Source organism: Ornithodoros turicata, chromosome 1 (assembly GCF_037126465.1).
Source record: "Ornithodoros turicata isolate Travis chromosome 1, ASM3712646v1, whole genome shotgun sequence".
NCBI lineage: Eukaryota > Metazoa > Arthropoda > Arachnida > Ixodida > Argasidae > Ornithodoros > Ornithodoros turicata.
The window spans coordinates 26,789,305-26,802,836 of NC_088201.1; the positions used below are offsets into that span (position 1 = coordinate 26,789,305).

General features: G+C 42.2%; 1 protein-coding gene across 3 annotated transcripts; it reads left to right on the forward strand.

The window, feature by feature from the left end:
• The first annotated feature begins 234 nt into the window (after positions 1–234).
• On the forward strand, positions 235–11,697 carry LOC135377733 (serine/arginine repetitive matrix protein 2-like). 3 transcript variants are annotated; one of them, XM_064610370.1, is made up of 10 exons: positions 235–307; positions 509–721; positions 909–1,083; positions 1,279–1,330; positions 3,489–3,592; positions 3,728–4,369; positions 4,436–5,037; positions 8,243–8,338; positions 10,304–10,408; positions 11,517–11,697. In XM_064610370.1, the coding sequence occupies exons 2-10, from the start codon at positions 696–698 to the stop codon at positions 11,632–11,634; spliced, it is 1,920 nt and encodes a 639-aa protein (XP_064466440.1). In that variant the 5' UTR covers positions 235–307; positions 509–695; the 3' UTR covers positions 11,635–11,697. The 3 variants fall into 3 exon arrangements, with proteins under 3 accessions (XP_064466440.1, XP_064466439.1, XP_064466441.1); XM_064610369.1 differs by having other exon boundaries at positions 3,728–5,037; XM_064610371.1 differs by lacking the exon at positions 11,517–11,697 and having other exon boundaries at positions 3,728–5,037; positions 10,177–10,400.
• Positions 11,698–13,532: the final 1,835 nt, after the last annotated feature.

Below are 13,532 nucleotides of genomic sequence, written 5' to 3' on the forward strand. Positions count from 1 at the left end.
TCTACGCGTTTTAGAGCTAACTGCGTACCAGTACAGCGCTACCGTTTCTCAGAATGCGCAGTAAATACCCCTTATTCAATGGCGTGAGCGCTTTACGAACACACGCAGACTACTCGCGGGTTACTCGGGTAGAATAAAAAACGCGCCCGCTACTCACGCCCGTTCCAGGACCTACCCCTGCTCCCATGGTCACGTGATACAACGATACAACTCTGTCACGTGGCGTGGCCAGCGTGGCTCTACGCTCTACGCTCTACTTTGGAGTTCGTTTTGGAACGCAACGTTCTTTGCATATGCCGCCGCTAAGGTTTGTTTTCTATTGATGAACAAATTAGAATAGTGCAAGCCAGCTACTGCAGAGAGAGGCAACATTTGCTTGAGGAACACACAAGACTCTAGTCTTACGTATTCCTCAAACTCGTTGAATTGTTACCTCTTCCTTTGTTTTCTAATTCAGGTGTTTGAACCACATGACAGTTACAGACCTCCCCGGAATTTTACTTTTCAGAGTTGAACATTTTGAACAACGTCGTCTGGTCAACTCAACGTTTGCCAACTGGTCGACTACATTTTGGGGGGTGCGGGCAATAAGCACCCCCCTCGCTGCATCGCTGATAAGCTGATAATTTACTCCAAACAAACGTACCAGAGTAATCGTGGACGGAAGGTGTGGTCTGAGGGCCCGATCCTTTGCCATGCGTGGATTTTCGCATTATGAAATGTATGAGTTTTCTTAAATTTGACATTGTCAACAAAGGTAGACGGCCTTGTCGGTCTTAAAGACTGAGTATTTGAGTGAATTTCAGCTGAAAAATGTTGTTGCACGCTTGCTGTTCTATGGACTACCTGTTTTCTCCTGCCTCAAGCACGGTCTGTTCACTTCATAATGCTGGCATATGCTCTAACAGGCCGAGGAGATCTCTACGAACCAGGAAGTCGGGAGTTGTTCCTAGTGGCTGTCTGGAGAAGTCAGTCTCTTTTTCGAGAACCTTCCACCAAAATAAATTTGAGCCAGCTGCAGGACAAGCATCATCTGACAGCATTTCTTTGGGTTCAGATTGGGACACCACTGTTAAGACCTTGGTATTTTATTTTTTCATCACCTAATTAGAAATGAGTACATACTGACTTGTAGGAAAACTAAACTATACAATTTGTGCAGATATATTGTCTGGGTGTCCTCTAATGGGAAAGCTGTTCAGTTTGCCACGTTGATATCAAACATTAGTCAGTCACTGAGTAGTGTTAATTACAGCACATGTTCATATGGACTTCCAGGTGACAAGACTGATTACAAAAAATAAACAAAGCCTTTTGTCAGCAGAACACGGTAAGACACTTTATTATGACTAGACTCCGGATCCTAGGCAAATGCCTTTTTCTTCTCTCTTTTTCATTTTTTTTCATGTGGTTCTAATAGTGCCTTTTCAATACAGGAGCACGAACTGGGTGCTGGGGAACTTCCTCTATCGATTTGATAGTGCCTATAAATGCCTATTTCGGCGTAGATGGCTAAAACTCCGATTAAACATAGAAAAATGCCTACAATGGCCCTAAAGCAGTGGTGAAATTGACATTGGTCATGTCACATTTCTTTTGAAACCAGCCATCGCTTGAAAGAAGCCAATATCTCAAAGGTGCTGGAATGAAAGCTGAGAATTGAAAATCGGTTGTTTGGTACAGTGGCTTACTCATTCTTTCTCTCCCTTCCAGCATTGTGTGGTTTCGTGGTCATTATTATAAAATAGAGGCACATTTAGTAATGGTTTTGTCACAATTTATAACTCTCAGCACTACTGCTCGCTCACATCTAGAAAAGTCCCCGAAGTTTTTAAATTTATTAATTTTTTATAACAAATTTGACAAACAGTATAATGCTGAGGCGGGGGCATGATGTACGAAGGTAGGTGCAGGTCCGGTACAATTCCTACAGTTAGGCAACCTGAGAAAGCTGCCCTCCTCGCGAGCAGTCGGGGCCATAGGTAAACAAGCGAAAGTCACGCCATATCCATTGTAAACAGACTGGATCCCCCATATTTGCAGGCTGTTGTGAGCCTTATGGTAATGCCGAAAACGAAATCTAGAACGCAAAGCTAAAAAAGTACAAGGACCAAGAAATTTGTACATTAGACTAAAGCCTTCGATGCTCGAAGACCATCTACTTTATCGCCAGTATGCTGCCCACGACAAGTTCTGAGGAGTGTCATGGAACCGGTGGTAGTCGCTAGAAGACTTGTGACCGTAGTAGGATGGATAAGTTTGCAGAAAAAGATTAGAAGAGCAGCCACACTCCCATTTACGGTATTGTTCTGGGGGAGGGAACTGATGTATTCACTTTGTTCTTGCATTTTCAAAACTACAGATGAAAAAAATCAACAATATATAGTACCTATGATGCCATTTTTGGTGCCTAAATCTAGATTTCTAGCACCTTTTATAGGCGCCTAAAACAGTTTTTTTTTTGTTTTTTTCGTGCCTAAAAAGCCAAATTCTAATTATGACACATGCATATGTACGGCTTCACTGCTTCACATTTTCACCACTGTCATCAATTGATGTGAGAGAGTTGGTCTATTTCTTTGTCCTCGATAGCCATCGGCATCCTGCTTGAGCTCGAGGTGCCGACCTTGCTAGGGACCAATGTGTTCAACGTGTAATCAATTCATCCACAGTTGGAGGAACTTGTTTCAATTTTGCGTTAGATGTAGGTATTCTGCTTAGGTAAATGTGAGCTATTTTGTGACTGTACACTCCTACTTGGGCTTCCAAAGAGAAGCTAGTAGCATTCTGAAATAAATTATCTTATTTCCTTAAAGTGATGATGAAAATAGCATCCAGCTGCTTCCATAAACAAGTGATGCAGGTCCTGCCCAAGCTAAATTTTTCGGCAGCTTGTTGGTAGATATATGAGGACAAGATATGTACTGGCACGCTGGATATATGTAAACGACCTCACAGATCACCTCCCTCGTGTCATCCCAATTCCCCTAGAAGAACCTGCTTTAAATGACTTTGTTAGGTTCAGCAGGCTTTTTAGTACAGGGGAATATTTTGAACACTGGTCTTTAAGTCACCAATGTGGTTTGTTGAAGTTTGATATTCAATGGATGGGCCTTCTTATTACTGACAACTTTGCATTCTTCTCTTTATCAGCTTTTTGTGATACAGTTACAGCGCTGCCATGGAAAACATCAGCTTGACCAGGGGCGTTTTTAGGGGGGGAGGGGTGACCCCCCCATACGGCTGTGTTCCCTATGTAAAAACCCTATCTCCTGGATGATGCTGTGCCGCAAAGCACAAAATTTCCTGAAGACCCCCCCCCCCCCCCCCCCCCCCCCAATGACAGACCGTTAATCCGCCCCTGAGCTTGACACTATTGCGCATTGTCTTTTCATTTATCGCAATGCCTCTTGCATATGTTACTATAAATACATTTCCACAGTATATTTCTATTTAGAGTACCAATTTTTATTAATTTTTGCACAAAGGTGATTTTCCGGGTGACACATCTCCACAGCCAAGCAGTAACACCTTCCCAGTTACTGAGACTGTGGGTGTACACAAACCTGTCACTCCTGATTCAAGATCCAGTGTAAGTGTGCAATGCAGCAACCTTTCTCTTGCGCTGAAAGAACAACATTGTCATGCCCTATGTTCATTTCATGCTAAATGACATAATGTTAGTTTAGAAGCCTATACTGACTAATATGAGGATACATCTTTCTAGCCAAGTGCCAAGGAAATAATACAGTCACAGCACAAAAGTCACAACAAGTCCACTCATAAGTCCACTCATGATGTCACTCCTCAGAATGTAATGGCATCACGAACAACACGTTCTGAAAAAAGAAGGCAGAATAGCGCTGCAACTGACAGAAACTCCCAGTTGTCTCCAGAGCCTAGTGGAAAAGAGCGCATGGAAGAATCTCGATCACCCTACAAAAGTGTCAGGTCCTCAACACGGCATATGTCAACCACCCCTGGAATTAAAAAAACAAAGCACAATCCAGCCAAGAAAACCTGTGAGGAAGGATCCTCAGCTGTAGAGGACATTAGGGGTGCAGTATCTCGGAAGAGATCGTCAAAGACTTCCAGTCACGAGACATCCTGCAGGGGGCGCATGTCGTTGCGACATAGATCACCCAATTCACAACCAAAAGAATCAACACGGAGGCCTGCAAAGCAAGTTCACAATGAAGAATTCCCGTTTGAAGAGAGCAGAAGTGATGCAGAATCCCCAAAGGCACCACTGGAAGAACGGATTCTTCGGTCACACAGCAAGAGTAAGAAACCTTTGCAAAGGAAGCTAGAAGATCCCCAAACTGAAAGACAAGGCCAGAGTCCCAAGAAAAGAACCGATAAGGAGAACGTAAGTTTGACAGCATTAGAAAAGCGTGCACAGTCACTCGGTAAACGCGACAGGCCCTATTTGCAGCAGAAATCAGTCAGTCCCAAAAGAAAGCTATTCGTGCAAGTTTCAGTAGGAAGAACTCCAACAACTGATACGAAGTCCTCGCCAGAAAGACCATATGACGCACATGCCAGTACTGATGCTGAACAGCGTTCAGGCTCATCGTGGATTGAGAGAGCGAGATTGGGAAGAATCAAGCGAAAACTGGTGCTAGATGTTAGTGCCGGAGCACCAGAGCTGCAGTCCATAGTACACAGTGAGAGAGAACCTAGACTGCAACGGTTAAGTGACATAACAGGAGGGCGTTATGATTCAGTAGCCACTAGGGGTGGTGCATCTGCTATTGCATTACGCCCAATATCTGATATAGACGCCGGATCGAGTCAAGAAAATAGCCAGACTGAATTTATGCAGCCAAACACAACCAGAGCCAAAATGGTACAGGTGGACATGGCTGCAAAACACACACCTCCTAACCATAATGGTACTCCTTTCCGTGGGAGCGCGCGTTCAGCTGCTGGCAGTATGATGGCAGAGTCGAACACTCAATCTTCTGAAGGAGGGTCCAGAGCTGCAGTGTTCAAAGGAAGCCCATCAAAATCACATATCCCCAAAGCTATTAGACGGTAAGTGAAGTACAGGGTGTCAGGTAAAACATTAGTTTACCTTTTGCATGTGCTCTGCTGTTTCTTGAAGCTCTTATTTGAACAGACTCCACCATAAAGTTAAAAAAGTTTTGCCCTTCACAGCATAGCTTTAGTTCAGCTTCAGTGAGCAAAAATAGTGACTTGACATGATTGGGTTGACTGCTAAGTGACTATACGGGGTGTTGCACGAGAAAGTGACCCCCGAATTATTTTAAAAAATTACGTGAAACAAAAATGGGAAACCTGCATGACACTTGTGAAGGTTTTTGCCACCCAAGCAGGCAGTTTGCATGAATTAGGCTGATTATCTTATTCGAACTAAAAATTTTGCCAAGGAAAGGTAAAGTTTTTTTTGCATTATTTAGAAAGTCCGTGGCCACGACATGCTATTCCGATCATAATTTAAAGTTTCTTCAGTTATTCCTCAATTATTTCACACTCGAAAACTTGCCATCTCTGCAAGCGCGCTTTCGGATTTCGCAGTGCCGGGACTGTCAGCACGGCCCGAACACACTCCCACTGCGTGTGGAAACAGCATGAGAAAAACAAAAAAACGGGGGGCGGGGACCGGGCGCAATCACGCATTTTGCCTTCACAAGCTTATTTGTTTGCAACCATTAGTTACTGATAATCACCGACATCAGATGTTCTGTGCTGTTTTCTGTGTTGGCCTTTCCTGCTCCCCATACATTAGGCGGGGCAACTTGGCCAACACGCCTTGTCAAATTTTTGTGGAAACATTGTGAAAGATCCAGTATTTGTAACTGAAATGGTGTGTTGTGTCTATGGGCTTTCTACTTTACACCAAAAAAGTTACCTTACTTTGGCAAGTTTTTTAGTTCAATTAAGCTAATTAGACTAATTAATGAATGGCCTGTAAGGGCCTTTGGGGTATCATGAATAAATAAATAAATAAAATAAATAAATGAGGAACATTCAAAGAAAACACCTGTTTGGGGTAGCAGAAACCTTCACAAGTGTCGTGTAGAAGGTTTCCAATTTTTATCTCGCGTAGCTTTTTTAATAATTAGGGGTCACTCTCTCATGCAACACCCTGTATATATACTTCCCTGGTACAATATGCTAGACAAACCTGAAATTGTTGGAAAGGTAGACTCACACCCGTTGTTGTGATAGTCCTAATCCCACATTGCAGTAACCACTCATACAAACTGCCTCGATGCCTCTGGCAATGAAACATCCTATTAATTATCACAAAGATACAGTTGTTGAACATAAGAGTAGGATGCAAGCAAGCTGGTGATAATATGATGATTGAGGTAGTAACGGGGACGAACGAGAAGTCCTGTCACTTCTCGTTTGTCCCTGTTCCTCCCTCAATCTCAAAGAATGTCATCATCATACAGCTGTTGCCCTGATGTGAAAGTGGTTCAGTGGTTTGCTCTCCAATAGGGCCATTTGTATAGTATGACACATGTGTTCCTCACAACAGTTGTGGATTAAAGGTTGACATTACACGCTGCTTCAAAGAGCACTTTGCTTTTGAAATTTTTTACATAGTTACTCTTACTCAAAGCAGTGGGAGAAACCAAAACCAAAGAAAGGACAGAATAGAAAGGCAGAACAGAAAAAAATGACAAAAAATAGATACTTTTATATGGCATATTATCGGTGTCTGAGGTGGGTGTACGATGATGAGACATATTTTAGCACCTGCAAGAATACCTAGCTTTCGAAAGAACATTTCACCTACCAGATATGTGGAAACTTTGAAGGTCAGTACATCCATAGGTCATGGCAATTTGAACACAGAAAACTAAGGAGCTAGCATCAAACAACTGGAGTAAAAGTCTTAATCGATCAAAATGCACGACACTTGAAGATGTTTGAAAACTCAGTTCATCAGACAGTGAAACAGACAATCTATGTTTGGTTATCGAAGCGCTATTGAGTTGCACGTCACACTCTAGCGACAAGTAGAGCCGCCGTAGAAACAAAATGTCTATGTCAATAAGATGAACAGTCCAGAAAATGGTGGAAAGTGTGCATGCAAAACGAAAAAGATAGGGAAGTTAACTAAAGGCATGCTGAAATGTCGACACGTCAGGCGAGTGCGTCAGCATCTAGTAAGGTGGGAACAACTTGAGAACTCGAAGAAATGCCAACTGTTGAGGACGTGTTATATAGTGCTGATTTTTTAAATTTTTGTCTTGCCACTTGGAGGTCTGCCCTGCATCAAAGCGATTGGGTGCAATTACTGTTGTGAGTTCTTCTCTGTGCTATATAATTTTACAAAATTTCCACGTGGCACGTGATGCCTCCCGTCAGGGTGTCCTAAGACACCTCGGAAAGCCCAGTGCAAAGCCAGTCAAGTGTATAAGGGAAAAGAAAATTAGCAAGAGCTCTTTGGTTGCACGTGTATCATATGTTTGTAAGTATATGTAGCATATGTTTGTATGGCGACATCGTCGCCATGCCAGTACTAGACAACTGTTTCGGCCTTGTTGGGCCATCTTCAGCAGTACGCAGGCAGGCAACGTTTGAGCGGATGGCGTCAGAAGGTCACGTGGCACGTGATGCCTCCCGTCAGGGTGTCCTAAGACACCTCTGAAAGCCCAGTGCAAAGCCAGTCAAGTGTATAAGGGAAAAGAATATATATATAATATATCTTGCAAGATGTGCACATCCCAACAACGTAAAATTACTTGTGTAGTGTGTACGAGTGACACCGAAGCAGCACTTGGACAAAACCGGGGGCTAACAGAGCCGGATGGGGGAACAGGCTGCCCTCCCGCAGCTTTGTAACAGCCTTTCCATTACCGGAAACAGTGACAGAAACCTCGGTGAAACATAACGGAAACGAAATTGAATGGCTGGTACCAGAAACGGATAAAGGAAACTAAAATATAGCAGTAACGAAAATGGAAACAGTAACAAAAATATGTCCGTTACCCTTCCCTGGGGCAGCCTGTACGTTCACAGCGTTCACCCAGGCTCTGGGCGAAAGCTTGTAACCTACAAAATAAATACATTCATCTCTTCTTGTTTTTGTTATATCTAAGCTACACTGTGCCCATCTTTATGTGTCCATAGTATATTTGAGAGGCTTTACATAGACACAGTAGCAGGGCTGTTTTTAATAGAAAATAAAAAAGGGACCAGAACTGTCAAGAACAAAATTTTGTTGATTACATTGATCTTTCAAATTGTTGCACACTTGCAGGAGAAGAGATACTGTTGACTATCTGGCTGATGAGCAGATGCACAGATTTTTGGGAACATCTGTTCCCTGTGACACCATGGATGCCGTTTATCATTAGTGAGTTTTGTCAGTTTGGTTTTCAAATATGTCAGTCCATCCTGATCAAACTTCGCTGGATAATGTAGTGTACAGCCCACATGGCAGAAAGGAATTAGCAGATATGTCACTGCCAGTTGCTCCAGGGGAGTTTCGATGTCCTTGCACCCCTCAATTTCTGTCATCACCACGTGCTTAAATTGGACTTACGCCGTGTATGTAGCAGGCTGTGCTAGGTCAGACCTTCCCTCAGTAAGGTCCTGTATCTGGCCTTGGTCACTGCCAGTGGCGTGAGAGATAAGCTGTTCTCTCGTGTGGAAAAAAAAAATCGATTATGTGCTCTCTTCCACATTTATGCTTGTATAACTCTAAATATGAGGCATAGTGCATCGAAACACTGTTCATATTATGTTGTACGGCCTTCCTCAGTAAGGCTTCTATCAGCACGTATTTTTCTACGTCGGGGATTTAACTCCATTAAGTAATAAGTGGTAATAATGAAAACATTTCTCGAGATTGTGCTATCTCGAGCTGCCTCCAAGAATGTTGCCCAGTAACAGCAGTGTTTTATTGATTTTTAGCATTCCTTCTGTCGCATCGCCACAGTTTGGCATCGCCTTGTGGCTCTAGCATCAACAAAAATCACCAGACACACTCCTGAAGTAATTTCTCTGACAAAACTAGTTGGATTTTTGGTGCTTCCAAGTCCTGTCCTCTGTCCAAGTCTGTTCTCTGTGCAATATGCACCAACAAGACAAGCCTCATCAAGCTTTAAGAGGGTACGCGGGGATCAGCTCGCGAAAAATGACAAAAAAAAAAAACGGATTTTCTGGAAATCTGGAAAATGACAAAGCTTGCAGCCCCCCCTCTCCCGTGCTCGGTACGCCTATGATCCCAACCCTGAGGAACTGCAGAACCCCTACGAGCATCTGTTATGCGAAGCTAACAAGAGCTAACAAGCTAACAAAAGCATTGGACACGAGTTTACTGCCTTGTCAGACTTTTGATCAAAGGCAAAAGCAGTCAAAGTGCATCAAACAAAGCGTCAGGAATGCAAGAGAACCTGTGCACAAAAGGACACAAAAGACTACACTGCTGGAGCCTTCTAATTTGCAGTAAAAAGAGCGTGAAACTTTGCGCTTCATTTTCTCAAAACAACTTTTCGCTCTACCTGCTCCGCTTGTGAAACTGATATCTCCGTAACGACTCGGTCTATATTGGTGCGGTCTGTTTTCGTACAATCACTGAACATTCCTAGAGGTCGTGACATTCTTATTTTTTCAGGTAAATCAATTTATAATTGATGCTATCGTCATACGTTTCTATGCTAGATGCGTCAGTTGCGACCGCATGCAGAAAAATGAAAACCAAAAATTGTCATCGTGGAAATTGAAAAAACTAAGAATGTCACAACCTCAACCAGACATTTGGCAATACACTCCAAGTTCAAGCTGTCTTCTATCACATTTTTCAAACTCTGCAGGCCTTTCACAAAATGCGAAGATTTTGTAATTTGTAAAAATTTGTAAAAAAACTTAAGTTTGAGATATCATATTTTTTCTGGTAAATTCATTTTGAGGGCATTATCAACGATGGTGCAAATTTTCATCATAATCTATTAAGAAACAAAAAAGTTTGTGTTGATCCCCACGTCCCCCCTTAAGTAGCTGATGCACGAAGGCAATTGAAATATGGAAGCTGTGAAGTTTCGATCATGTTATACCTTACATGTGAACTTAGTAGTTCATCACAACCAAATTTTTTCCTGGTGGTCAGATTTAGCAGGGAACAAGTCGTTTTCCCTTTAACTCTATGGGGTCCCAACAACTGAACTGAATTGACCTGTGCATGTTATGCAGTGGCTTATCCAGGGCAGTGATCGTAATGTCCATGCAACTATGGCAAAAAGTGGGCTCTTTTTCACCGCAAGCAGCATCTCGTCACACGATTGCAATTCATCACCGTCTGCTCACTGTTCCGGTCTAGCTCAGACGCCTTCTTTGACTTCCTGTGCAAGAAACTGGAAGAGTCTGCATTGCGTCGTGGAAGTAGAAAGGTCACTGAAAAAGATGTCATTCTGTTTATCCGCAAGTATGAAACACTTTAATTCTGTCATTGTGAATTGGCAATGTGTTTCTTGCAGAACCTTTTGTACTTTTATTTATGGGCAGGAGAGCAAGTTAACAGAGCAGCTTTGCTGTTAAAGGAGCATGGAAGGTACCCTCGAAACATGTATATTTTTACCACGTGATGTGAACATATTACCTTCCGGATGTCTGCCAAAATGTGAACTGCAACAGTGAGCTCTCCATGCTCCGTTCTTGCATGCATGACGTGGGCTAATGCGAGCATCTTTATTGGCTGGCGAAGAAGTGCCCTCTGCATTTTCGGAGCAATACGACCTGTCGACAGTAAACTACCTTGGTGGTACCAAATTAAACCACAAGAAAAAGAAAGTGTTTGCCTCACTATTTGGTGCATCAAAGGACATCGCAGACATGATGAGGGAGGGGGTTTTCGGACTTGCAAGATTGAAATGTCTCTTCCGTATCAGAATAGAGCGCTGCACTTTTTGTGCGAACATGTACCCCAGGGCTTGTAAGCCTCATTTCTACTTCCGAGATATTTTTAACGAGCCCTTTCATGCTCCTTTAACCCATGATTGCGGTGTTTTCCTGTTTTACAGTAATCAAAAAAGCTCTACTTCTAGCAGTGGACACAATTCCTAATTAGAATACGGACCTGGCAGAAAAATGTTGGCAAAGAAAGCTTTGGGTGTAGTCAGAAAGTGAATCCACTTGTTCATTACTCACTGCATGACCTTTTGCCTGATTCCAGGGAAGAAGCCATGATACCTTCTGTATGGTGAACCTCTATTGTTTTAATAGTGGCATACATACCAGGAAGTCCTGCTGATTTTCTTCCTGTATTGTGTCTTCTATTGTGTTTGTTCATATAGCTAGTTCTGCAAATGGCAGATTCTATGGTAGTATACTTGAGACTAACTACACGATACCAAGCTGACATTTGGCACAAGGATTATCTCACCTCAAATTTCTTTCCAATGCTCCCTTTGTAATAAGACAAAGAGTGGTCCCCAGCAATCATGCCTGAAACGCTCTAAGTTACCACTTCTTTCTAGTAACAATGTAATTCCTCTGTGTGGACTCTGACACCTCTGATGCATTTTTCCTTTTAGCTTCAAAGGTATGAGAAGTACACACCATCTGTTTGCCATGGTTGAAGAGCACATGTCTGGTGATTTGCGCACGCAAATGGTCCCGTGCTCTCGGCAAAAGAAGAGAAGAAAGAAGTAACTGTATAACTTCAAAGCAATGTAATTAATATTAGCAAAAATGACAGACATGATGGAAACTGTTGCTTATTTATTTTCTTATTGTACAGTCCAACATGGATCAGAGTAAGATCTAGGAGCGATTGTCACTAACATCATTTTTGGACTGTGATTACAGTCCTGTCAATTTAAAACGCTGTAGAATGAAAACCATTAAAGGTGTGCAAAAATAGTGACAAGTCTAAGTGCATGTCCTTTGCTTCACAAAGTTCTCCTCATATACGTATGCCTATAACACTCCATATTCATCTCTGGGAATAATCAATCATTATAAATACGTAGGTGTTACTTTAACGAGCAATCTTTCTTGGAGCACTTATACAGGGTGTTCATTTTTATCCGCTATTTATTATAAAAAAGGCTATGAGAGTAGCATAGATGTCGTTCAGGTGGGTTCCATGGCCACTCTGACATCATCTCGAAGAGAGTAACTACAAGATCTCTAATTCGGCAAAATCCATTAACACAAAACATACTCAATTAAGGGATTTCTAGCAAAAGTGAGATAGCAGAATGGGAGACAATCCTCTATCTATCTTGCTTTTGCCCGAAATCCCCTAATTAAAGAGTTAAGGAATTTTAGGTAACGAGTCATCCTGTAGTTACATACTCTCTTCGAGAGGGCTTCCACCTGGCCATATGATTAAATTGCGAAAAAAAACATCATCTGTGCTGCATCATCGCTTTTTCTTTATAAAAAATCTAACAGAAAATAATCAACACCCTGTATATTATACGGATCCAACAGTAGGTAGTTGTATTAGTGGGTTCTGCGTGGTGTTTCAAGCGGCATGATGCCAAGGAAAGCTACAAAATCTGTAGGAAATCCACAAGAAAAGCGGTGCACCTTGTCAAGTGTGAACAACTCGAGACCATGTATTTAAAAGTGCCGTCATTGTCTGCTAACTATCATGTGTGACATATTTTGGGGTGCTGATGTTGCTGCTCGCTCGTGCCACCTGGCCCACAGAAACAGGTCGATATGCCTGCTTAGTTCAGAATTCTGATGTTTTTTTTTTAGAGAAATGTTCACATAGATATTTGTTGATGTACCATTTTGTCAGCCCAACATAACAAGTACCACAGCTTAGATGAATGTTGTAAACTACTGCCTTTTTGCATAGGATGAAAGTTTTTGAATGACTCAAAATACAAGATCACTTAGAAGTTGGAGTGATGAAAGATGTAAAGTTTGAAAGTTGATCTACTGAATAGGCAACCCTGAAACCATGGGAGGGTGCTAGATTTCGTAGTGAACATTTAGTTGTGAAAAAAAGGAAGCACAAGCTTGCTACTACCGTGAGGTTCTGGTTTGGATGTTGGGGGGATATTAGACTATGTAAATGCAATTTTCAGACTGTAGCCGGACTGCCTTAGCCTTGTTATGTGCCGCTGGACCGACGACAGGGTATGCTTTTTAAGGCAGAATTGAGGTTATGCTGCTTTAGATTTTGAGTGGCAACCCAATATGGAGAACAGAGGTTTTGAGTCGGACCTACCATATTCCAAATACAAACTTTTGTGGAAAAGGTTACGTCGAGAAAGTGTTGTGAGTTCCCAGTGGGAAGTTGAAATGTGAAGGAGAGTTCAGGTCATCCAGAGTAAACAAAGGAAAAGACATTGTCTGGATTAGAATGAGTGTTATAATCAGGAGGTCATCCACATAGCACCCAGCTAGGGATTTTGGGTTGTTTGTGGACCTATCGGACAAGACTTGATTGAGATGTTAGATAGATTTCACTTAACATAGGAGCAATACAGGAGCCAATGCAGACAGCCTTCTTTTGAGTGTTTCATTTTCCTTCAAACTGCACTACAATAGCGGCCAAATACAGTCTAAACTCATTATTATGACACTCG